This window comes from Nannospalax galili, unplaced genomic scaffold, assembly GCF_000622305.1.
Source record: "Nannospalax galili isolate Female #2095 unplaced genomic scaffold, S.galili_v1.0 scaffold1138, whole genome shotgun sequence".
NCBI classification, from domain to species: domain Eukaryota; kingdom Metazoa; phylum Chordata; class Mammalia; order Rodentia; family Spalacidae; genus Nannospalax; species Nannospalax galili.
The window spans coordinates 1,351,401-1,374,788 of NW_008342297.1; the positions used below are offsets into that span (position 1 = coordinate 1,351,401).

At 43.8% G+C, this 23,388-nt stretch overlaps 1 protein-coding gene across 1 annotated transcript in view; it reads right to left on the bottom strand.

Moving 5' to 3' along the window:
- Positions 1 to 10,274: 10,274 nt before the first annotated feature.
- The window catches only part of Pde6d (phosphodiesterase 6D), a 53,372-nt gene continuing 40,258 nt past the window's right edge, over positions 10,275 to 23,388 (bottom strand). The window contains exons 2-5 of the mRNA XM_008838077.2: positions 17,356 to 17,444; positions 16,520 to 16,645; positions 15,088 to 15,193; positions 10,275 to 10,844 (exon numbers count right to left, since the gene is read on the bottom strand). Of these exons, the coding sequence (XP_008836299.1) occupies positions 10,763 to 10,844; positions 15,088 to 15,193; positions 16,520 to 16,645; positions 17,356 to 17,444 (403 nt within the window). The 3' untranslated portion in view covers positions 10,275 to 10,762. The remainder of the gene's footprint in view (positions 10,845 to 15,087; positions 15,194 to 16,519; positions 16,646 to 17,355; positions 17,445 to 23,388) is intronic.

A 23,388-nucleotide genomic window follows, 5' to 3' on the forward strand; every position in this document is an offset into this window, starting at 1 on the left:
GGCAAGTGCCTTTTCCTGCAGGGCCATCTCAACAGCCTTTATTATTTTTTAAATCAAAGAGCTGGGAAGGGAAAAGATATTTGGGTTTGGGGATTCAAACATACTGAGCCAGAGCCTGAGACTGTATGTGGGCCACCTAGAGGAGCAAAACAGAGAGGCCAAGGAACCTCAAGTTGTGATGCCATGCTTGAACTCCCAGTACAGCTTGCCTGAAGCTAGATCCATCTCAGTTATATAGCTGGTCCTTTTCCCCCTAGCTTAGGTGGCTCAGAGTGGACTTCCTGTTGTCTATAACTTGAGAGTCCCAACTGGTACACAGGGAGGAGAGTGGCATGTAGCTCAGTTGGCAGAGCATTTGCCTAGCAAATGCTCCATCCCCAGTATCACAAACAAAACCAAATAAAACAAAAACACACAAAAAGGGAGAATGCTGGATTCCATGCTCCTGTATGCCAAAGCAATGACGAATGAAGGCAACTTGAACAGATGTGGGGTGGGGGACACCCATTTCCTGACTGGCATGGCTTCCAGATGGGAGGCACAGAAACATAAGTCAGCCTCAGAGGAGGTTAATGCTCAAAGGTAAGTGTGTGGAGGTCAGAACTTTCAGAAGTTGATTCTTTCCTTCCAACATGTGGGTCCCAGGGATTGAACACAGATCCACGGATTTGGCCATAAGTGCTTTTACCTGCTGAACGATCACGCTGGCCCTCAAAGGTCATCACTTTAACAGGATTCTGGTGCCTCTCAAATTGCTCCCAAGGCTGTCTTGCACCCTCTGCCTGGATCTTTTCCTTCCTCAGCCTTTGGCCCTCAGACTTAACAGCATTTACAGTTCACATTCATGCTTCCCAGAGGGTCTCCTCGTCCCCTCAATGACCTCAGCTGCTTGGGGAGGACCCCCCCCCCCCCCCATTGTCAGGCAGCTTGGTGTCACCTGAGGAAAGGGAGGTGAGAGCCAGCCTCTTAAAGTGCTGGTTTAAGTGACAGGAAAAGGGTTTTCTCCTTGCAAGAACTCACTGGGCCTTTAACATAACCAAGGGTGCTGAGTATCTATCCAAGGTTTAAATTTATTTGACCTGGATTTTTTTTGTAGAGCCTATTAACATATTGAAGGACATTGGTGTTCCTAAAAAAGCTGATCTTGCAAAACACAGACCCTCACTAGGGCTCAGGGTGATTTGCTGAAGTAGGCAGATGGCAGATTCCTTTGGGAACTGGTTCCACAGTCTAACTTAGAACCCTGAGTGGGCCCCTTTTCCTGTGGCTACAGGCAGCACAGAGCAGGAGCTGGGGTGCCCTTGGCCAAGGATGTAACTGGCATTAGCAAGTGGTGGAAACTGATTACAGACCTGTCTGGAAAACATTATGATCCTATATATTAAGATCCAAAAATAGTCTGGGAGTGGTGACACACACCTTTAATCCCAGCACTTGGGAGGTAGAGGTAGGTGGATCTCTGTGTACTCCAAGCCAGCCGGGGCTACATAGTGAGACCCTGCCTAAAAAAAAAAAAAAAAAAAAAAATCCAAAAAATATACTGGCCATAGTGGTTCATGTGTGTGGTTCATGTGTGTAACCTCATATTTGGAAGATGAAGGAGGAATACCATGAGCTCAAGGCCAGCCTGGGCTATAGAGTGATACCTAATCTCAGAAACAAAACAAACAAAAGCCAGGTGTGATGACATATATGCCTTTAATCCCAGCACTGCTCTTGAGGAGGACCAGAATTTGGTTCCCAGCACCCATGTCTGCTGGCTCACAACCACCTGCAACTCCAGCTCCAGGGGATCCAATGCCCTTCTTTGGACTCTGTGGGCATTTGCACTCATGTGCACATACACGGGCAAGGACACACACACATAGTTATGTAATAATTAAAAATAGTAAGGGGCTGGAGAGATGAAGTGCTTATGGCTCTTGCGATGGACTTAGGTTTGGATCCCAGCACCTAGATGTCATTTTGCAGTTCCAGGAGATCTGCTGCCCTCTTCTGGCCTCTGAGAGCACCTGCGTGCATGTGATGCACACTAACTCACACCAGCACACACACATGCAGATTAAAAAAAAATTTGTTTCTGCCAGGCGTGATGGCGCATGCCTGTAGTCCCAGCACTTGGGAGGCAGAGGCAGGCAGATCTCTGTGAGTTCAAGGCTAGCCTGGTCTACATAGTGAGTTCCAGGGCAGCTGGGGCTACAGGGAGACCCTGCTTCAAAAAGACAAAAAAAAAAAAATTGCTTTTATACTTATGTATGTTTGTGTAATGTTTGCTTATGTGTGTATGCGGTGCAGACACGTGTGCCATGGCACGTGTATGGAGGTCAGAGGACAACTTGTGGGAGTCTGTTCTTTACTTCTACCATATGGGTCACCAGGACCTAAAATAGGTTGTCAGGCTCAGTGGCAAGCATGGTGGTATAATCTCAGCACTTGGGAGGCAGAGGCAGGATGATCACTGCAAATTTGAGGTCAACCTGGTCTACATGACAAGTTTGAGGCCAGTCCAGATTTATATAGCTGATCCCTGTCTCAAAAATAAATTGATTTATAAAATTAAAAAGTCAGGTGTGCACTTGGGAAGCTGAAGCAGGATTGCTGCAAGTTCCAAGTTAGCCTGGGCTACGTAGTTTAGGCCAGCCTCAGCTATGTAGTTTAGGCCAGTCTGGACTACGAGTGAAATTCTATCTCAAAAATACGCAAAAAGTGAGGGTTGGAAGATGTTTCAGCCACTGTCAGTGTGTATGTGTGTGTGTGTGTGTGTGTGTGTGTGTGTGTGTGTGTGTTTTCAGTGCTAGGGATCAAACCCAAGGCCTTGAGTGTGTTAGGCAAGTGTCTACCATTGATCTACACCTGTAGCCCATGTGTTATCCTCTGATAGGTGTTTTTTTTTTTTATCCTCTGATAGGTGTTTTTTTCAAACTATGAGATTATCAGAACTCTCTCAACTTTCTCCGTTCACAGTAACATTAGTCTCTCAGGAACTCTTTCATGCTGCCATGGTGCATCTAGACCAAAATAAACACCTAATTCGTATTAATTAGGTTCAACAACTTATTGAATATTGGTCTCAGTTTAGTGGTTTCATGCGTGTTTTCGTGTGTGCACACACGTGGGAAGCCATACAAATTGAGAAAAGAATATTTCTAATTATCTGAGACAGAGTCTTGCTATGCAATTCAAGGTGGTCCTGAACTCAAGATCTTCCTGTCTAAGTTCATCATTCTACTTGGCTCCATGCTTTGAAAACTTTGAAATAGTCACTAGGTCCCTAGCAAGTTCTAAAAATAAACTAGACACTGCAGGCAGAAAGTATTGCCTCTGGGCTAACGCCACAGGAAACCTAGCAGGACTGCTGATCAGCGCTGCATCCTAGACTGCTAGGATCTGGAGGATGAGCTAGCAGGGGCGGGGGCAGTCAGTACCTGATCTCCAGATGGCTACAGGGGTGCAGTAAGGCCTGCAGGGCTGGAGAATGGGATGTAAACAGAGTGAAGTCAGTAGCCCTGGGTCTACTGGATGCTGAGGAAGATGGAAAATGGGGACAGCTACCTTCATAGTCCCAGTCCACCCATGTAGAAGTGTCCATATACCTACCCACCAGAGTCTGTTGAGAGGCAAAGCCATTAGCACCCACATTGCCCAACATCCTCCATCCACCTTCCCATTCTATACCATCCTGACAGTGGCTATCCTCCATCACAGTCCAAGTTCTCTCTAGAGGTAAGTGTGGCAAACCTAGTTCTTGCTGCTGTTAATAGTTTAGGAGATTTTACAAGGTCAAATGTGAAGAAAACTTGGTTTTCCAGTCTGTTGGCTTGCTGGGGACCCATCCATCCTGTGGGACTGGACTGTGGCTGCCACACTATCTGTTTCCTTAGAGTATGGGTTAGAACCTGAAGTTACGTCTTTGCTTCCTATTTCTTCCTGTTGTAATCTACTGGGAGGGGCTGGGTGCACTCCTGTCCAGCAAGTATTTCCATCATTCAGCATCTGTTACCTGAAGACATGCTTAAGAAGTATGTGTGAGTGAATGTTTAATGCTTAAAGAATTGGCACCTAGTATATTCTTGAAACACAATAGCTTTAAAAAATTGGGTCAAGGGATCAGAAGTAAATGACCACAAGGTTAGGGGAAGAGGTAAACAGCAGAATTACACACACACATACACACACACACCAAAGAATGAACTTAATGGGAAAATAGGGGAAAAAGACTAGAGGAGCAAAGGGCAGGGTACCCGTGGGGGTTTTTCAGACCTAAGAAAATCTCAAAGGGAAAGCAAAAGAATTAGATGCAGCCCAGAAAGCAAGAAGCATGGGCCGAGCCAAAAGAGGGAGAGAGAGGGGAGGTGGGACGAGGAGGAACAAGTAAAGACCGTTCAAAGAAGCCTGGATCTATAGTAGAAGGACAGCAAAGGAGGGCAAAGATTAAAGCAAAGTCTTTTATTTAAAATTATTTTTTCTGGTCTTTTTGAGACAGGATCTCCCTGTAGCCCCAGCTGGCCTGGAATTCTTTATGTAGACCAGGCTGGCCTTGAACTCACAGAGGTTCACCTGCACCTCTGCCTCCTGAGTGCTGGGATTAAAGGTGTGTGCTACCATGCTCAGCATTTAGATTTATTTAATTATTTAATTTGGTCTTTTAAAAAATATTTTTTTTGGTCTTTTTTGAGACAGGGTCTCCCTGTAGCTCCAGCTGTCCTGGAACTCACTATGTAGACCAGGCTGGCCTTGAACTCACAGAGATCCACCTGCCTCTGTCTCCCGAGTGCTGGGATTAAAGGCGTGCGCCACCATGCCTGGCCCAGGTGCACTTTTTAAAAAAATATTTTATTTATTATTTTTATTTTATGTGTATGAGTGTATTGCCTGCATGTAGGTAAGTGCACCTGTGTTGTGCAATGCCCGAGGAGGACAGAAGAGGCCGTAGGATCCCCTGGAACTGGAGTTATGGACAGTTGTTAGCTGCCATGCGGGTGCTGGGATTCAAACCCAGGTCTTCTGCAAGAACAACCAGTGTTCTTAACTGCTCAGCCATCTCTCCAGCACCCCCCCCCCGTTTAAAAAAAATTATTGACACAGGTGCATTTACGTGCAGGCAAAACACTCATACACATAAAATAAAATTTTAAATTAAAAAAATTCATCCCCCCCCCAATAAAATTTGAAAAAGGGCTCAAAATACAGGCAAGTAACATAATGGGGAGAGGGGTGGGAGGGCTTATTGTAGGGCACACGGCAAAGCTGCATCAAACCTCTCCACGTCTGGGAGTCCTTCCTCTCCAGACTCTATTCTCTCAACTGTCCCAAGAGCTAATTCTTCCCCTTAACTTGCACAGGTCAGAATTGGAACCACCCTTGTCCTCAGCATACTGTACAGAGACTCAAGTCTGGCTTGTGACTGTCCTCACTTACTGCACACCAGTACTTCTTAAAATACAGTCTATATTCTGTCTACATGTCATCCAGGCACTTTTTTTTCCAGCAGTGCTAGGCACTGAACCCTTGAGCTCTGCCACTGAGCATAATCCCTGCCCAAGGTGCTTCTGTATGCTGATTGCAGGCCCCACACTTCTGGAATTAGAGTCTCTGGGAGCTTGAGCAAGTACCCATCAATGTGTGAAAATCAGTGGCCATACCCCATGCCAGTATTTGCCTATGTGCTTCTTCCAATAAAATTCTAAAGCTTTTTGGACTGGGAGATGGCTCAGCAGTTAAGAACACTGCTTCTTCAGAGGACCTGAGTTCAAATTCCAGCACCCATGTGGCAGCTAACAACTCTAGTTCCAGGGGATCTGACACTCTCTTCTGACCTCCACGGACTTTGCACAACATGGGTGCACTTACATACATGCAGACATTACACTCATGCACATAAAATAAAAATAATAAAATATTTAAAAATTCTAAAGCTTTTAGAATACTCAGAAGAAAATCAGGTCTTCAAGTGTGCTGGTTATCATTTAGGCCTTCACCCAACCTATAAAAGCTGACCTTGGAGGCTGGAGAGATGGCTCAGCAGCTAAGAGTGGGCACTGCTCTTGCAGAAGACTTGAATATGATGTCGGTTGGCATCAGGTGGCTAATAACCACCTGTGACTCCAGCCCCAGGGGGATTTGATGCCATTGGCTTCTGAGGGCACCTGAACTCATGTGCACCCCCATACACATAATTTTGTTCTTGGTCTTATTATTAGTATTTTTTTTTGTCTTTTTGAGACAAGGTCTTCCTGTAGCCCCAGCTGTCTTGGAACTTGCTACATAGACCAGATGTGGCCTTGAACTCACTTAGATCTGCCTGCCTCTGCCTCCCAAGTGCTGGGATTAAAGGCGTGCGCCACCACGCCCAGCACCCATGCACATTATTAAAAATAAAAATAAATCTTAAATAAGCTGACCTTGATACTGACCAAGGGGCCTAGGTATCCCTACAGCTCCCAGGATCTTCTGGCTTGTATTCATCTTTGGCCTGTGCTCCCTCCGTCCTCTCTTCTAACCCCCCAGCATTCTGCTGTCCTCTCCTCCTCTTAGCTAGCTCAAACCCCAGGGCATGGCTCAGTGCCCCAAGCAGTACTATCCTGAAAACACATACACATCTTTGTACTACTGTTTCAGAAGATGGTAACTGTCTCCTGACCATATGTATTCTACCCCAGAGAGACAGGAGGCTTCCAAGAATGACTGGGCTATAATTTTTCTATTTTTCTCAGAGAAGCTAGCAAAGAATTCAACTAAAGCATTTTGGCTGAATGAGAAGTCTTATGTAGCCCAGGCTGGCCTTAACTTTGCAATGTAGCTGAGGACAACCTTGAACTTCTGATCTTCCTGTCTCCTCCCAAGTCCTAGGTGAGGTATCATGCCTTCCTTGGAGAATCATTTCCCAGATCTCTTTCTCCACTGCAATGTGTTCAGTATTGGCAAGTGTGCCCTGAGGGAATTCTGGGGAGCAGCTATATGGTTTGGGTAAACAGAAGGAGATAGTGTACTCTGAGAAAAGAGATAGCATCCAAGAAAACCTTTATTCATTTTTTAAATGTAATGTGTATGAGTGATTTGTCTGCATGGAAGAACATCACATGCATGCAATGCCTGCAGAAGCCAGAGAGAACATTGACTCCCCTGGAACTAGAGTTATAGATGGTTGTTAGGCACCATGTGGGTCCTCTGCAAGAGCAGTCAGAGCTTATGTAGTCCTAGGCAGCCTCAAACTTGTTATAGCTGGGGCTGTCCTTGGATTCCTGATCTTCCTGCCTCTACCTGTGGAGTGCTAGGATTATAGACATGTTGTTTGGGATTGAACCCAGAGTTTTGTGCATGGTAGGGGTACACTCTATCAGATGAGTCATGTTCCCAGCCCCTCACCTTGTTTTTTTCTAGGTTAATTTTTAATATTAAAAAAATAGCTTTCAGGTTGGGCGTGGAGGTTCATATCCTTAATCATCCTAGCACTTGTGAGGTAGGGGCAGGCAGCTCTCTGAGTTCTAGGCTACCTGGTCTACATAGTAAGTTCAGGCCAGTTCAGGGAAAAAGCTTTCCAGGTTAGAGATGTAGCAGCTCAGTTAGTAGAGTGCTTGCCTAGCATGCACGAAGCCCTGGATTCGATCTCCAGCACACCATAAACTGGGCATGAAGTCACATTTCTGTAATCTCAGTACTGGGGAGGTGGTGATAGAAGAATCAGAAGTTCAAGGTCATCCTGAAAGGCAGTTAATGCTCTAACACGATAAACAGAATTGTTATTGAAAGTTTGTTTGTTTCACTAAGAATGGTCTGTGCATCCTAATCCAGGGACACACAGAGAAGCAAGTAATGGACATGGAGGGAAGGTGGGAGTCTTGGAGCTAGGCTGCATCAAAGAGCCAGACCCTGTCCTCTGGCCTCAGGTCCACTGCCACTTTGGTAACAGACTTCATTGTTGGTATCTGTGTTGGTTTGAATGAAAATATCCCCCATAGGCTCCAAGTATTGCCATTTTGTCTCCAGATGGTGGCGCTGTTTTGGGAGGTCTTAGAAGGTGTGGCTATCCTGGAGGAAGCACATCACTGGGGGTGGACTTGCTCTCTTGTTTCCTGTGCCTGCTGGAAGATGTAGAGCTTAGCTTCTGCTCCTGCTCCAGCCACCATGCCTCCCCACCATGATGGGTTGTAATTCCCCTGGAACCCTAAGCTCAAATGAACTCTTCCCTCTATAAATTGCTTTGGTCAGTGTTTCTATCACAGCAACAGAAAAGTGACTAATACAGTCATTGGTACCAGAGAGTGGGCTGTTGGCTGTGAAGAACCTGACCATGTGGGGTTTTGAAGAAATGTGGAAGACTTTGGAAAGTTGGGCTAGAAAAGCAGTTGATTGCTGTATATGGAGCTTAACAGGCCATTCTAGTAGGTGCCTGGAAGAAAGTAGTGCTGAGAACGATGTAGTTCCAGAGGGAATTAAGGACTTAAGCAGCACTTGGGATATTTTGGCAAAGAGTCTGGCTGGAGTATGCCCTCAACTAAAAAGCTTGCTTGAGGTTAAGTTGAAAAGCAATGAACTAATTTCTCTGGCAGAAGCAATTTCAAGACAGCCTAATGTAGAAATGGTATGGCTATTGATGGTGACTACTATACAGATCTACAGTTAAAGAGAGCAAATGGGGCAGAAAGAAATACAGTTTAGATCAAAAAAGAGCACTAGGAAGATCAATGTTGGAGCCCTGGTCTGTGCTGGAGAGGATCCTTTTAATAAGGAGATTAAAGTGATTAAGGAGGGGCCTAGAGATTCAGACTTAAACAGTGGAGAGAGTGCCTCCAGGGCAAGACCACACCCAGTTAAGCCTCCAACTTGTGAAAGGAAAATGCTGCAAGGACCACTGAAGAGAAAAGCTTCTAAAATGGATAAAGCAGGCTGGAGCCCACCCCAAAACTGCAGTAGAACTTGGTAGTATCATTCACCTGGTGCTGGCTTTAGAGTCATGAAAGATGCAAGAGTGAAGGGGTCATCAGTTCTTCCTCCATGGTTTCAGAGACCCACCAAGGCCTGGCAGCCTGCAGCAGGGGTTCCCTGCACAGAGAAGGCCCTGATAGGCCATTGCGTGAAGCTGTGAAGGTGAAGCCTGGTTGGCAATGGAGACCCTAAGAAGATGTTTGTGATGCCAGAGCTGTGAGGCATCTGCCAAGAAGACCTGCATACAGGGAGTGGTACCAGCCCAAGAGAGAGACGTATGCTGCATACAGCAAATCTGGAAAGACTGAGCCATCTAAGCCCCAGAAGTCGGATGTGGAGCTACTGGATTTGGTGTTTGTCCTGATGGGTTTTGATCTTGTTTTGGTCTGGTATTTCCTTACTATGCTTCTATTCCTCCTTTTTGGAATGGTCATGTGTATTCACAGTTCTACTGTATGTTGGGAGTATGTAATTTGTCTTTTAATTTTTACAGGGGCTTATAGCTAAGATAGTTCCCTGAGTCTCAGAAGAGAATTTGGACTGTGGACTTTTGAATAGTATTGAGACTGATAATGACTATGAGGACCTTTAAAGTTGGACTAAATGCATTTTGCATTTTATATAGTCATGAGCCTATAGGGGCCGGGGGATGGAATGTGGTGGTTTGAATGAAATGTCCCCCTTAGGCTCCAAATATTTGGACATTTTGTCCCAGATGGTAGCGCTGTTTTGGGAAGTTTTAGAAGGTGTGGCTATCCTGGAGGAAGCACATCACTGGGAATGGGCTTAGAGCGTTCTTAAGCCTTGCTGGATCTCCAGTTGCTCTCTTGTTTCCTGTGCCTGCTGGAATATGTAGAGCTTGGTTTCTGCTCCTCCTCCAGCTACCTCTCTGCTGCCATGCCTCTCTGCATGATGGACTGTAAATTCCCCTGGAACTGTAAGCTCAAATAAACTCTTCCTTCTATAAATTGCTTTGGTCAGTGTTTCTATCACAGCAGCAGAAAAGTGACTAATACAGTATGTTTACAAAGGACAGTGAAGGCTATCATGACTCAGAAGCAAGTTCCTATCAAAGAGTTCCTTTTGCTTTCCTGTGTCAGACCTGAGGGCACTGCAGATGCACTGCATGTCTTCCATGTAGGCTTCCTCTGACCTCTTAACCTCACCTCAGATGTTTCCCCATCAGTACATTTCTGATGTACATTCTCAGCAATGGAGGCATTCGGGAATAGGATCCATCACTGTATTTCTGGAGTTACAATGTACTTGTAATCCTATGACCTGTTAAGTAGCTTTCTTCTGTCATGGAGATAGGTTCATATTCCAGAAAAAAGGAGAGCTGGAAGCGGTGCCATGCTAAAGACTGTAGGAATATTTTAATGTTTTAATTACATTATGTAATAATAATATCACAGTCTATTTTACAAGTTACAGGTATGAGAATGTATGAAATAGAAATGGTAGGAAAAAACTAAACATGGGTCAGGAAAGTGAATTTTTCCAAAACCAGAGGCCAAAGAAAGCCTGCAGGAGGAGGCAGGGAGGTGACAGGTGCATTATCGGCTCCTGGTATGGGATTGTTCCCATGGTTGCACCAGGAAGGAGTCGAGGCTTGCCCCTGCCCTGGGCTGGGGTTGGGAGTTTAGTCTCATCAGTGAAGATGGAGGTTTTGGGAGAAAAAAGCCATCTGGTTACCTACACAGAGCTGGTCCTCTGGTGGCCACAGGTGGGTTCTGTGTTGAAGGAATCAGCTGCAGTGTCAGAAATCAAATGTGTGAAGGAAAAAAGTAAAGCTTCTTCCTCCTCACAAACCCAAATTCTTGAATGCAACAAGTTCTCAAACGTAGAAAAGCCTCACTTTGGATGTGCTTACAAGAAGATCGTCGTCAAAAAACTTTGTCTCTATGATGACATTTCCCCTGTGAGAAAGCAGAATTGAGAGGGCAAAAAAAAGTGAGCATGACAGGCACAGGCTCCACTTCACTTTCCATCTGGGTTCCCTGGGCTGGGTACACATACTGGGCCATTAAAGTACTTGTTCAAAGCTGGGTATGGTAGTGCACACCTATAATCCCAATACCCACAAGTCTGAGACAGGAGGATCATGAGTTCAAGGTTAGCCTGGGATATACAGTGAGACTATCTTGAAATAAGAGCAAAGCCAGGTGTGGTGGTGCATGCCTTTAATTCCAGCACTTGGGAGGCAGAGGCTGGTGGATCTGTGTGAGTCTGAGGCCAGCCTGGTCTACAAGGTGAGTTCCAGGTCAGCTGGGGTTACAGGGAGACCCTGTCTCAAAACAACAACAAGAATAAAACACCAAAACAAAATAAAACAACAAAACTCCAAAGCAAAACAAAACAAAAAAGTGTTGTCCATCTGGTTTAGATTCTCACAGGGCTCAAATGGCATTGAACTTATGTGACTAGTCTGCCTGCATCAATCTCAGAAGTCAGAACTGAGAGCACAGCTCTGTTTTCGTACACTAATGTCCTTGTAGAGTGCTGATACAGGCTGCATACAGATCCCATGTATGACTGGATTACAAATGGATGACTGTAGATTCTTGGCTGACCTCAAGGGAGGTGTCTTTTCCTACAAAGCTACCTAGAGTGAACCGCTAGGGCCGGCCTACCCTACAGTCACCGAATCTGACAGCAGCACTCTGCTCTTCTTTTTGTGAGCCATTTCTTTTCTAGTACCTGTGTCAGCTGAGCGATCTCTCCTTCACCTTGCAAAGGGGTGGCCACAGGCTCTAATTCAGGCCAATCGGATTCTCTCCTCTGAGTGTCCTTCCTCTGGCTGCTCCTTGAAGAAGCCATCCATGAATTCCTGCCCCTGTATCTTTCAAGCTGCCCAGGTGTCCGTTTGCTCTAATTCAGTTCTATTAGCCAGAGTTTGCTTCTGTGGCTTACAACCAAAGAACCTGAGGTACTGTATTGTAAGGGTATGATTTTGGTTTTTTTGTGTGGTTAGATGATTATCTCAGTGCCCTATTCTTTTTTTTGCAGTGCCAGAGATTGTTCCCAGGACCTGTGATTGCCAGGCAAGAACATCACTGAATAACGACCCTGGCAGGATTCCCATTTGTAAAATGGAATATTGTGGCCTTAACAAATAATTCTTGAGATAGTCTCACATAGCCAAGATTGGCCTAGGATTTGCTATATAGCTGAGGATGGCCTTGAACTCCTGATTCTTCTGTCTCTGCTTCCCAAGTGCTGAGACTTCAGGTAAGCACTACCATACCCAGCCTCACTATTGAGCTGGGGTCCTCAAAGATTAAGTACTGTTTGGGGGGGGATTCTAAAAGCAAGATGGGATATAATGCAAAAGTATTTTAGCATAGATTTACTGATTTTTATACTTTGATAATTAGTAATTACTCAGGGTAATTAATAACTAGCAGTTATAGTTCAGTGTGTAACTACTCCTCTGTGCGCATTCATGTATACACACACACACACACACACACACACACACACACACACACTCACCCACACAGAATACTAGATCAACAAAGGGCAAAGGATCTAGCTTGCTACTAGTGCTGAAATCTATGAAACAGCTGGCTGTGGTGGCACATGCCTAAAAGTCCACACTCAGGAGGCTAGGACTGGAGGGACAAGACTAAGCTACATAGTAAGGCCTAGTCTCAGAATAATCATCTGTTAAAGAAAAAACAAACAAGCAAAACTAACTAACTACAAGGCCAGGTGTGGTGGCAAAGGCCTTTAATCCCAGCACTCAGGAGGCAGAGGCAGGTAGAGCTCTGTGAGTTCGAGGTGATCCTGGTCTACATAGAAAGTTTCAGGTCAGGCAGTGCTACATAGTAAGACCCTAACTCACCACCCCCAAAACTCTCCAAAAACCAAAAAAGCCCCCCCCAAACATTAATCCCCCCTAAACAAAAGACCAAAAACAAACTATAAAAACTTAAAATAAGGCTGGGTGTGGTGGCGCATGCCTTTAATCCCAGCACTCGGGAGGCAGAGGCAGGTGGATCTCTTTGAGTTCAAGGCCAGCCTGGTCTACATAGTGAGTTCCAGGACAGCTGGGGCTACAGGGAGACCCTATCTCAAAAAGACAAAAACAAAACAAAACAAAAAAAACCCTAAAATATAAATAACCTCTGTATCTCTATTTATATTTTTGATATGGTTTTCATAAAGCACCTATAGAAACAGATTATCTGGTATTACATAGTTATCTTAGGTCTCAACTATTTTTAAAAAATATTTTATTTTATTTATTTATTTTTTGAGACAGGGTCTCCTTGTAGCCCCTGCTGGCCTGGAAGTCACTATGTAGACCAGGCTGGCCTTGAACTCACAGGGATCTGCTTGCTTCTGCCTCCCAAGTGCTGGGATTAAAGACGTGCACCACCATGCCTGGCAAAATATTTTATTATTTTTATTTATGTGTCTGAGTATGTTGCCTGGAACTAGAGTTACAGATAGTTGCCAGTTGCCACGTGGGTGCTGGGAATTGAACCCGGGTCTTCTGCAAGAACAGCAAGTGTTCTTAACTGCTGAGCCATCTCCCCAGCCCAAGGTCTCAACTCTTAAGATAGTACTGGGGCTGGAGAGATGGCTTAGCGGTTAAGAACACTGGTTATTCTTGCAGAAGACACGGGTTCGAATCCTAGCACTCACATGGCCACTAACAACTGTCCGTAACAGGGGATCCGACAGCCTCTTCTGACCTTCACAGGCATTGTATGACATGGGTGCACTTACCTACATGCAGGCAATACATGTACACATAAAATAAAAATAATAAAATATAAAAAAAAAAAAAACCCAGGCTGAGCTGGGCATGGTGGCGCACGCCTTTGATCCCAGCATTCAGAAAGCAGAGGTAGGTGGATCTCTGTGAGTTCAAGGCCAGCCTGGTCTACATAGTGAGTTCCAGGACAGCTGGGGCTAAAGGGAGACCCTGTCTCAAAAAGACAAAAAAAAAGTAAAAAAATAAAAAATAAAAAAAAGAAGGTAGTACTGCTAGGCATGGTGGTGTACGACTTTAATCCCAGCACTCAGGAGGCAGAGGCAGACGGATCTCTGTGGGTTCGAGGCCAGCCTGATCTACATAGTGAGTTCCAGGACAGCTGGGGCTACAGGGAGACCCTGTCTCAAAAACACACACACACATACACACACACACACAAAAAGAAGATAGAAACTTTGAAACTTTGGTGGGTAGTGGGGTAGTGCTGGGAATGGAACTCATAAATGCCAGGTCAGCCCACTGAGTTGCATCCCCAGTCCTACTGAAACATTTGAAAGACTAATATCTTTTCCCAAGAGAATGGTTAGGTGGGCATTACTGACCATGCTTCAAAAAAATTATTTTATAGCCAGGCGTGGTGGCGCACACCTTTAATCCCAGCACTTGGGAGGCAGAGGCAGGTGGTTCGTTGTGGTTCAAGGCCAGCCTGGTCTAGACAGTGAGTTCAGGTCAATTATTATTTGTGTGTGTGTGTGTGTGTGTGTGTGTGTGTGTGTGTGTACAGGATATGTACGATGGTGCATGTGTGGAAGTCAAAGGAAGTTTCAGGGGACACAGCTCTCTTCTAATGTGGATTCTAGGAATCAAACTCAGGTTGTCAGGTTTGTGTCGGCAAGCACTTTTACCCGTTGAGCCATTTTGACAAGACAAATGAACTATTCTTTGATTGGGAAGTATAATTATTAAATTATAGACCAGTCTCTGAAAAACTATACCTAAATATTATCCTCAAAGACAGAATTAGCACTTCAGCAGACTTGTTACTGTGATCCTGACAATGTTCAGAGCCCCAAGAAAAACAGTCAGGAGAGAGGGAAGTTGCTGGATTTGCTATCTATTTTGTGCCAGTTCCCTTCACTCTGCCTCTGCGAGAGAATCATTCATTGTTTAAAGATAAAAGATTAAGGCTCAGCAAAGTATGGTGTATTACTGCCCAAGAAGACAAATAGGGTGAACTAGAAATGCAAAATGTGGTCTGAAGTTTTTTTATTTTGCTCTTTTTCATAGGACAAAAGTCAGTAACCATACACACTCCTTGGGTACTCTTTTATTCTTACTTCTCCAGAGTTCTCTGCTTATGATTGGGATCAGGAGTCCCACCTGCCTGGAATTCCTGCTCTGAGACACATTTCAAAATTTCCTGGGACCTCACTCACGTTAGGACGCTGGCTGGCATCATCTGGGACTCAGGTGCTGCCTCTATCAAGGACTGCCAGGTATTTGTGGAGTTAGGTATCACAAAGCCAAACTCGAAGAACCACTCTGAAGGAAGAAGGAAAAGTCAGTGAGCAGGTGTGATCTGCGGGTATGGGGAACATACGCTATTTTACCCCTTCTTTAGAGTGAGCCTCTTCCTACTCCAGAACCACCAAAGGAACCTGTCAGAGACCTCCTAGCAGAAGCTTAAGAAAGGACATGAACAACTCCACAGGCTCTCTTTTGAATTGTGCCAGAGGCTTCCTTCTTATGGGGGTGAGCAGGACACAATAGAAGTCAATAGAAGTATTTCTTTCTTTTTTTTTTTTTTTTAAGCAAGACAGATTGAATTTATTTCCATATTAAACTAACAAATAGTGTACAGTCTTCAAAAGAAGCTATAGTACTGGGAACACAAGTAAGTTTCTTGTACATATGATTCTATCTACATATATATCAATATACGTTTTTGTGTATTTACATTTTGTGTAAATATAATAATTTATAATATCTTACATAATAGCTTTTATTTTCTTTCCATCATTAATCTGACTTGGTACAAAGTCTCCCTGTAGCCCCAGCTGTCCTGGAACTCACTATGTAGACCAGGCTGGCCTGGAATTCACAGAGATCCGCTTGCCTCAGCCTCTCGAGTATTGGGACAAAAGGTGACAATGTCTTCAATTTTTATCATTATCTGCCATTTTCAAAGACCTAGGCTAAAATGTAATAGGATAGTAAAATGTTAAAATCACAAGTCTTGTAAGAAAAGTTTTGATTTTTCTCTGGCTTATTGTTTTTAACCACATCAAGTAATAGTGAAAACATCTAACCATTCTTTCTATTGTGCTACTCAGCACTATAAGCAATATTTCTTTCTCTCTTTCTTTTTTTTTTTTCTCGTCTTTTTGAGACAGGGTCTCCCTGCAGCCCCAGCTGACCTGGAACTCACTACGTAGATCAGACCGGCCTTGAACTCACAGAGAAGCAGTATTTCTTAAAAGCAGCCTGGATGTGACCTAAAACAGGGGTAGGCCTTTTCACTTAGAATATTAGTTCCAAGGTGTCTACACGGTCTTGTACACTTTGTGAACTCAATGCAGGAAGCCCTTACCAGACATGTCTTATGATGCTGTAGGTACAGCTCTGTATTGTATTTGATCATAGTTACTTCCTCCAAGAGCTCATAATAGCAAATCAACACCAAGCCAGGCACAGGTACTCCGGCTTCCAGGGTCAGAGCCCCAGGTATTCAGCCTTGTTCTTACTGCCCCCACTGCTGCAGAATGAAGGAATTCTATTACAGACCCCATGAATATTTTCAAAGTACTGCTTTCCCTTTCACCCTGGCCATGTGAAGCTCCAGTTTCATGCATACATGTAGCAGAATACCTTCTAGACATTGGCCTTTGAAATAAACTTTTTGTTCCAGGCGGAATTTTTCCATTTGCTCTGCTGAAGAAAAGTTCAATTCTCGAGACACTGCCTTGCACTTGAGGATTTTCTTGGGCACACGGGCTGATGAGAAAAAGAAATACTGGTAACCATTCTAAATGAAAACCACAGGACTTTAGATTCCTGGGAGCGTCTTCTGGCTGATGTAGAGAACTCGTCATGTATCTTAAATTTCAGAAAATGCCTTGGTAACTGTATTACATTCCAGATGAAGGTGGAGATCTTTACACCAGATCTGGGGCCTGTAGGCTTCACCTAGCTGCTCTTGGCAGGCACAGGCTGTGTGAGCACTCTCTCTCTCTATTCAGGCTACGTGAGTGTTTTCTCTTTATTCTGTTCTATTCGCTGTAATTATTTTTTCTTTCTCCTTCAGAAAAAGTTGAAATCTTAGCTTATGTCATTTGGGTTTTGTTTGTTCATGTATATGTATGTATACACACACATGAGATAGGATGGATCTCATGTAGTCCAGGCTGGCCTTGAACTCCTGATCTTCTGTCTCAGCCTCCCAAGTGTTGGGATTACAGGAATATGCCATTATACCTAAATTTAGGTATGTTCTAATGCTAAAATTTCAGCATAAAATGGATTCAGGGAAGTGAGAGAAAGAAATGTAAAACAAGAGAAAGCAATGTCAGATTTGTCAATGTATAGATTTGTGTGCTGTGCCTTTGGGGCTCAACTGCCTATTAGGTATATGTTAATTTAGCTCCCAGATGCTATGGTCTGCTTTGCACTGGGCATAGCCTGTGCACACAAGGGCTGGAAAGTACCTTCATGCTCCACACCAGGGACAGACAGGTCTTCTGTTCCTTGCCAGAGTATCTTCCCTGTCTCAGCATCTCGAAGGTTCATCCAATTTCTGATCATTATGATTAAGGAAAAATAAGGCTCTGAAAGTGATGCCTACTTTGCAGTCTAGTCTAGTCTACTTTGCTCCTATCAACTTTTGCTTACTTTGTAGCAATTCTATCAATCAGCTCAGGGCCATGAAAATTGATGAGGATATGTAAGAGAGTCCTAAATTATCTAAAGGGAGAGACAGAGACTGTAGGAGTTTTATTTCTTTAAATTTTTTGATGTACTTATTTGTATTTTATGTGTACAAGTGTTTTGCCTACATGTATGTAAGTACACTATGTACATGCTTGGTGCCCACAGAGGTCAGAAGAGGGTGTGGGATCCTCTTGAATTTGGTGTTACAGATAGTTGCTAGCTGCCATGTGGGTGCTGAGAACTGAACCCAGGTCCTCTGCAAGACCAGACAATGCTCTTAACCACTGAGCCACCTCTCTAGCCTCCCCCCACCCAGGAGATATTTTAATCAACGTCATCCTACATCATAAGAATCCAAAGACAAGGACTAGGGTATAGCTCAGTAGTAGAGTGCTTGCCCAGCAATTTCAAGGCCCTGGTTTAATCTCCAGCACTGGGAAGGAAAAAAAAAAAAATTCAAAGACAGCACCTAGAAATTCTAAGAAAGGGATAGAAAACCAATAGTGAGGAGCTAGAGAGTTGGCTCAGCTGGTAGAGGTGCTTGCCATCAATCCTGAAGACCCACATGGGTTTAACTTCCATGTGTTGTGGCACACATGCACCCACATACGTGCACACAAAATAAATGAATGCGATTTAAAAAAAAAGTGAAAAATTTAAAAATTGACAACAGAAATTTGATCAACTAAGGTAATAAAAGACCTAAAAGATCAGCTATCAGATACCTCCATAGAAATGACTCATGCAGATACCCCTATAGTGAAGACTACAGTCCATATACTTCACACACTAGCACCAAACTCTCATCTCAAACAGCTTTTTAATTTTTAAATTTTTTTTTATTTTATGTGTATGTGTGTATTGCCTGCATGTAGGACAGAAGAGGCTGTTGGATCCCCTAGTTACGGACAGTTGTTAGCTGCCATGTGGGTTCTGGGATTCAAACCCGGGTCTTCTGCAAGAACAACTCGTCTTCCTTTTTTTTTTTTTGTCTGGAACTTCTATGTAGACCAGGCTGGCCTTGAACTCACAGAGATCTGCCTGCCTCTGCCTCCCGAGTGCTGGAATTAAAGGCGTGCACCACCACACCTGGCCAAGAACAACCAGTCTTCTTAACCGCTGAGCAGCCTCTCCAGCCCCTCAAACAGCTTTTTAATGCCCTGCTTTTAAATATGAGAAGACAGCCAAGGGCTGGAAAGATGGCACAGTAGGTAAAAGTCCTTGTTACATAAATAAGAGAACCTGAGCTCCAGACCCCATGGTAGAAAGACAGAATGAAGAACCGACTCCTAAAAGTTCTTCTCTGACCTACACTCATGTTTTTGCATGTGTGTACCTGTGTGCATGTACACACACACACACACACACACACAGAGCCAAGAATTATCAGGAATTTAAGAAGGCATTTACTATGAAAAATAGACAAAAAATGAAGGCAAAAAGCCAATTCAAGAGATAAGAGATTACAGACAAAAATGCAAGCTTTTAACAAAATGTTTAAAAAGACATGGATCAGCTGTTAAGAATGCTTTCTGCCCTTGCAGAGGACAGGAGTTTAATTCCTAGAGCCCATATTAGGCAGCTCACAACTACCTCAAACTCCATCTCCAGGAGATCCAATGTTTTCTTCTGGCTTCATGTTTAAACACAAACACACACACACACACACACACACACACACACACACACACACACACATACACAAATAATCTTTAAAAGAGACATGACATAACACTTTTAAATGCTACATGTTTTATATGGTTCTGTGTATTTTAGGTGATTTTCTGTGGTTCATGGTTAACTTTATGAGGCTGCTCAGCTTATTCTTAGTCAAAAATGGCTTTTAACTTAAATGTTTATATTTTATATCATGTGTCTGATACAATATATGAGACACTAATAACCATTAAGGGAAAAGGAAAAGTCTAGAAAAATAGGTGAGGAAAGATACAAAAAGAGGGGCTAGTGAGATGGCTCAGCTGGTAAAGGTGCTTGCTAAGTCTGATGACTTGAGTTCAATCCTCAGGACATATGTTGAAGGAGAGTCCTCTGACTTCTAAACATTTATACACACATGCATATATACAATAAATTTTAAAATGTGGGGCTGGAGAGATGGCTCAGCGGTTAAGAACACTGTTCTTGCAGAAGACTCGGGTTCACATCCTAGCACCCACATGGTAGCTAACAACTGTCCCATAACTCCAGTTCCAGGTGATCCAACAGCCTCTTCTGTCCTCCATGGGCACTGTATGGCATGGGTGCACTTACCTACATGCAGGCAATACACACATACACATAGAAAAAAAAATTTTTTTATACCATAATGAAACCAAATATTCTGCATGATAATTTAAATAAGAAAGTTGAAAATACCCAAAGATTCAAATATAACTGTAGCCATCCAGTTCCAGAGGATCTGATGCCCTCCTCTGACCTCCATGGGCACTGCACAACACGGGTGCACTTACATAAGTATACACATAAAATAATATAAAAAATAATAAATAAAACATTAAAAAAAGCCAAAAGTGGAGACTAGTCTAAGAGGGCCAACATCTAATAACGAGAATTAGAAAGACAGAACAGAGACCAGGCATGGTGGAACAAGCTTGTAACCCCAGTGCTTAGGAAGTAGAGCAGGAGTTCAAAATCATCTGGTTTACTGAGTTTGAGGACAGCTTGAGCTACATTGTGAGTTAGAGGCCAGCCTGACCTACATTATCTCAAAAAAGAAACATGAACATTCAATGGAAAAAGTTTTTTTTTTCCCTAAAAAGATTAACAAAGAAAAAGAAAATTAACGCTATCCAAGTAAAGAAGCAAAATCTGTGAAAGATGGTTAATGCCAGCAAAGAGCTGAGCAGCTGATACAGCTTACATGTGCTTTTTTTCTTTGCCCCCAATCCCCCAAACAGCGGGAGGCAGGGACTGCTGCACCACAGCAGCTAGGAGGCCAGGCCGGGACACTGGGGTGGCCAATTCTGGGGTCCTGAAGCTGGAGTCACACATTTGAGGAAGAGTCTTCCATGTGGGGATGCAGGGACACATCAACCTACCCTTTCCCGCTATGTGGGCTTCTGGGGCAGGCCTTGGTCCTCCAGCTTTCAGGTGGCTTCCAAAGCCCCAGACTTCCTTACCACATGCTCCCACTGTTTGACTCGCTGGCAGTGGAGGGTCCTGCCCAGTGCAGCTGCTATGCACTGTGTGGGTGACGGCATTCAGATGGGCAGTCTAGGTTTTGCTGCTCCACAGAAGAGTCACACAAGACAACCTAGGGATATCCAGCAGAGGCACGGAATGCGATACGCACCCCTCTTCTCCGGGTGTGTGAGTCCTAACCAATTCTCCCACGAGCTTTCTATGCTTCTAGTCGCTGCAGCTCCTTTACCTACTTGGTGCCCTTCCCCTGCATATTTCAAATTCATTAATTTATTGTGCTGGGGATGGAATCCAGGACCTTTCAAATGCTAAGCAAACACTTTACAACTAAGCTACACTTCTGGTCTTTTAAATTTTAATTTTATTTAAATAATTAAATTAAAAAAACTCCAGTATATACATTTTTGCTTAGATCATATTTTACAATTCTAAGTACTACAAATCTGCTTACCCATTCCTATACATATAAGAGAAAGCTTCTCCAACCCAAGAAGGAAAACTGATACTACTATCCTGCCAACCTCCTCTGAGCTCAGATTTGGACTAGACACCTTAAATCCAAGGGTTTCAGAAGACACTCCTTACTTGGCCTGTTCTGTACAAGCCTCTTATTTCTCAACAATTCCTATACACCCACCACAGCAACATGGACATCAGACTGAAGGTTAAAAAATAAAACCAAGGGCTAAGAGAGATGGCTCAGTGGTTAAGAGCACTTAGCTGCTCTTGCAGAGGACCCAGGTTTGATTCCCAGAACTCACATGGCAGCTAACAACTGTCTGTAACTCTAGTTCCAGGGGATCTGATGTCCTCTTCTGATCTCTGTGGGCATTGCATGGTATGGGTGCACTTACATACAAACAGGTAATACATTCGTACACATTAAAAAAAAGAAAGCAAAAAAAAAAAGTTTAAAAAAGCTACTGTAGGAAAAGCTTTGGAGAAATAGTCTCAGCACAACTGCAATTAGATCAGAAAATGCCACTGGCCCAGGTCAGCAAGAAAACCCTGGGACCAGAGCTCACTCTTCAATCTGTCTGTCTGGTGATATAAAGACTGAGTGCTGGGGTGGGAGGTTGGGGTGCTGGCTGGACCATGCTGTGTGAAGCTCTGTATGTGTCTCTAATTTAACGGATGTACTGCTTTCTCTGCTAATTGAGAGAGCGTTATTTGTTTTGACACAAATGCTTGCAATGTTTTATTCTAGCTAATAGCTTCTTAAAGGTAATAAAACCCTTCAACCTAAAAAGAAGACTGAATGCTGGGATTAAAGGCATGTGTCACTACGCCCAGCTAGAAGAATCTTTTAATCCCCCACCCCCACCAAGATATATTTCTTTTTCTTTCTTGCTTGTTTGCTTGTTTTTTTTGGGCAAGGTCTCACTAGGTATCCCTGCCTGGCCTGGAACTCACTATGCAGATCAAGTGAGCCTTGACCTCAGAGCTCTGCTTCGCAAGTGCTGCGACTAAAGGTGTGTGACACTATGCCTGGCTTCAAGATTTATTTTTTAAAAATATTTTAATTATTTTATGTGTATTTTGACTGCATGCATGTAAGTGCACACATATTATGCAATGCCTACAGAGGTCAGAAGAGGGCATCAGATTCCCTGAAAATGGAGTTACAGATGGTTTTCAGCTGCTATGTGGGTGCTGGGAATTGAACCTGGGTTCTCTGTAAGGGCAGCCAGTGCTCTTAACCACTGAACCATCTACCCTTATTTTTAATTATGTATATGTGTGTCTATGTATAATTATGTGCATATAAGTGCAGGTGCCCACGGAGGCCAGAAAAGGGTGCAAGATCCCTTGGACTCAAAATTACAAGTAATTGTGTGCCATATGACATGGGGGCTTGTGTGGGAAGAACAACAAGCACTCTTAACTGCTGAGCCATCTCCTCAGCCCCTATTTTTATTTTCTAAAGACAGGGTTTCATGTAGCCCAGGCAAACTTTGAACTTCCTATAGCTGAAGATGGTTTTGAACTCTTAATTTTTCTGCCTCACACTCCCACATGATGAAATTGCAGGTATCACTGTGTCTGGCTGCAAGTTTTAAATAGTTTATTATTTTTATTTACTTATTTATTTATTTTTGTCTTTTTGAGACAGGGTCTCCCTGTAGCCCCAGCTGTCCTGGAACTAACTATGAAGACCAAGCTGGCCTCAAATTCACAAAGATCCGCCTGCCTCTGCCTCCCAAGTGGTGGGATTAAAGGCATGTGCCACCATGCCCAGCCTATTATTTTTATTTTATGCATATGAGTGTATTGCCTGTATGTGTGTAAGCACACCCAAGTCGTGCAATGCCTGCAGAGGTCGGAGACTGGTGTTGGATCCCCGGAATTGGAATTATGGACAGTTTTTAGCTGCCATGTGGGTGCTGAGACCAGAACCAGGGTCCTCTACAAGAGCAGCCAGTGCTCTTAACCGCTGTGCTTTCTCCCTGGCTCCTGACTGAATGTTTTAAATTATAGTTTCCTGGTTGGGTGTGGTGGTGCATGACTTTAATCCCAGCACTCAGGAGGCAGAGGCAGGCAGATTTCTGTGAGGCCAGCCTGGTCTACATAGCAAGTTCCAGGCCAGCTACAGGGAGACCCTGTCTCAATAAATTAGAGTTTCCTATCTGACATTGAGTTGGAAAAAA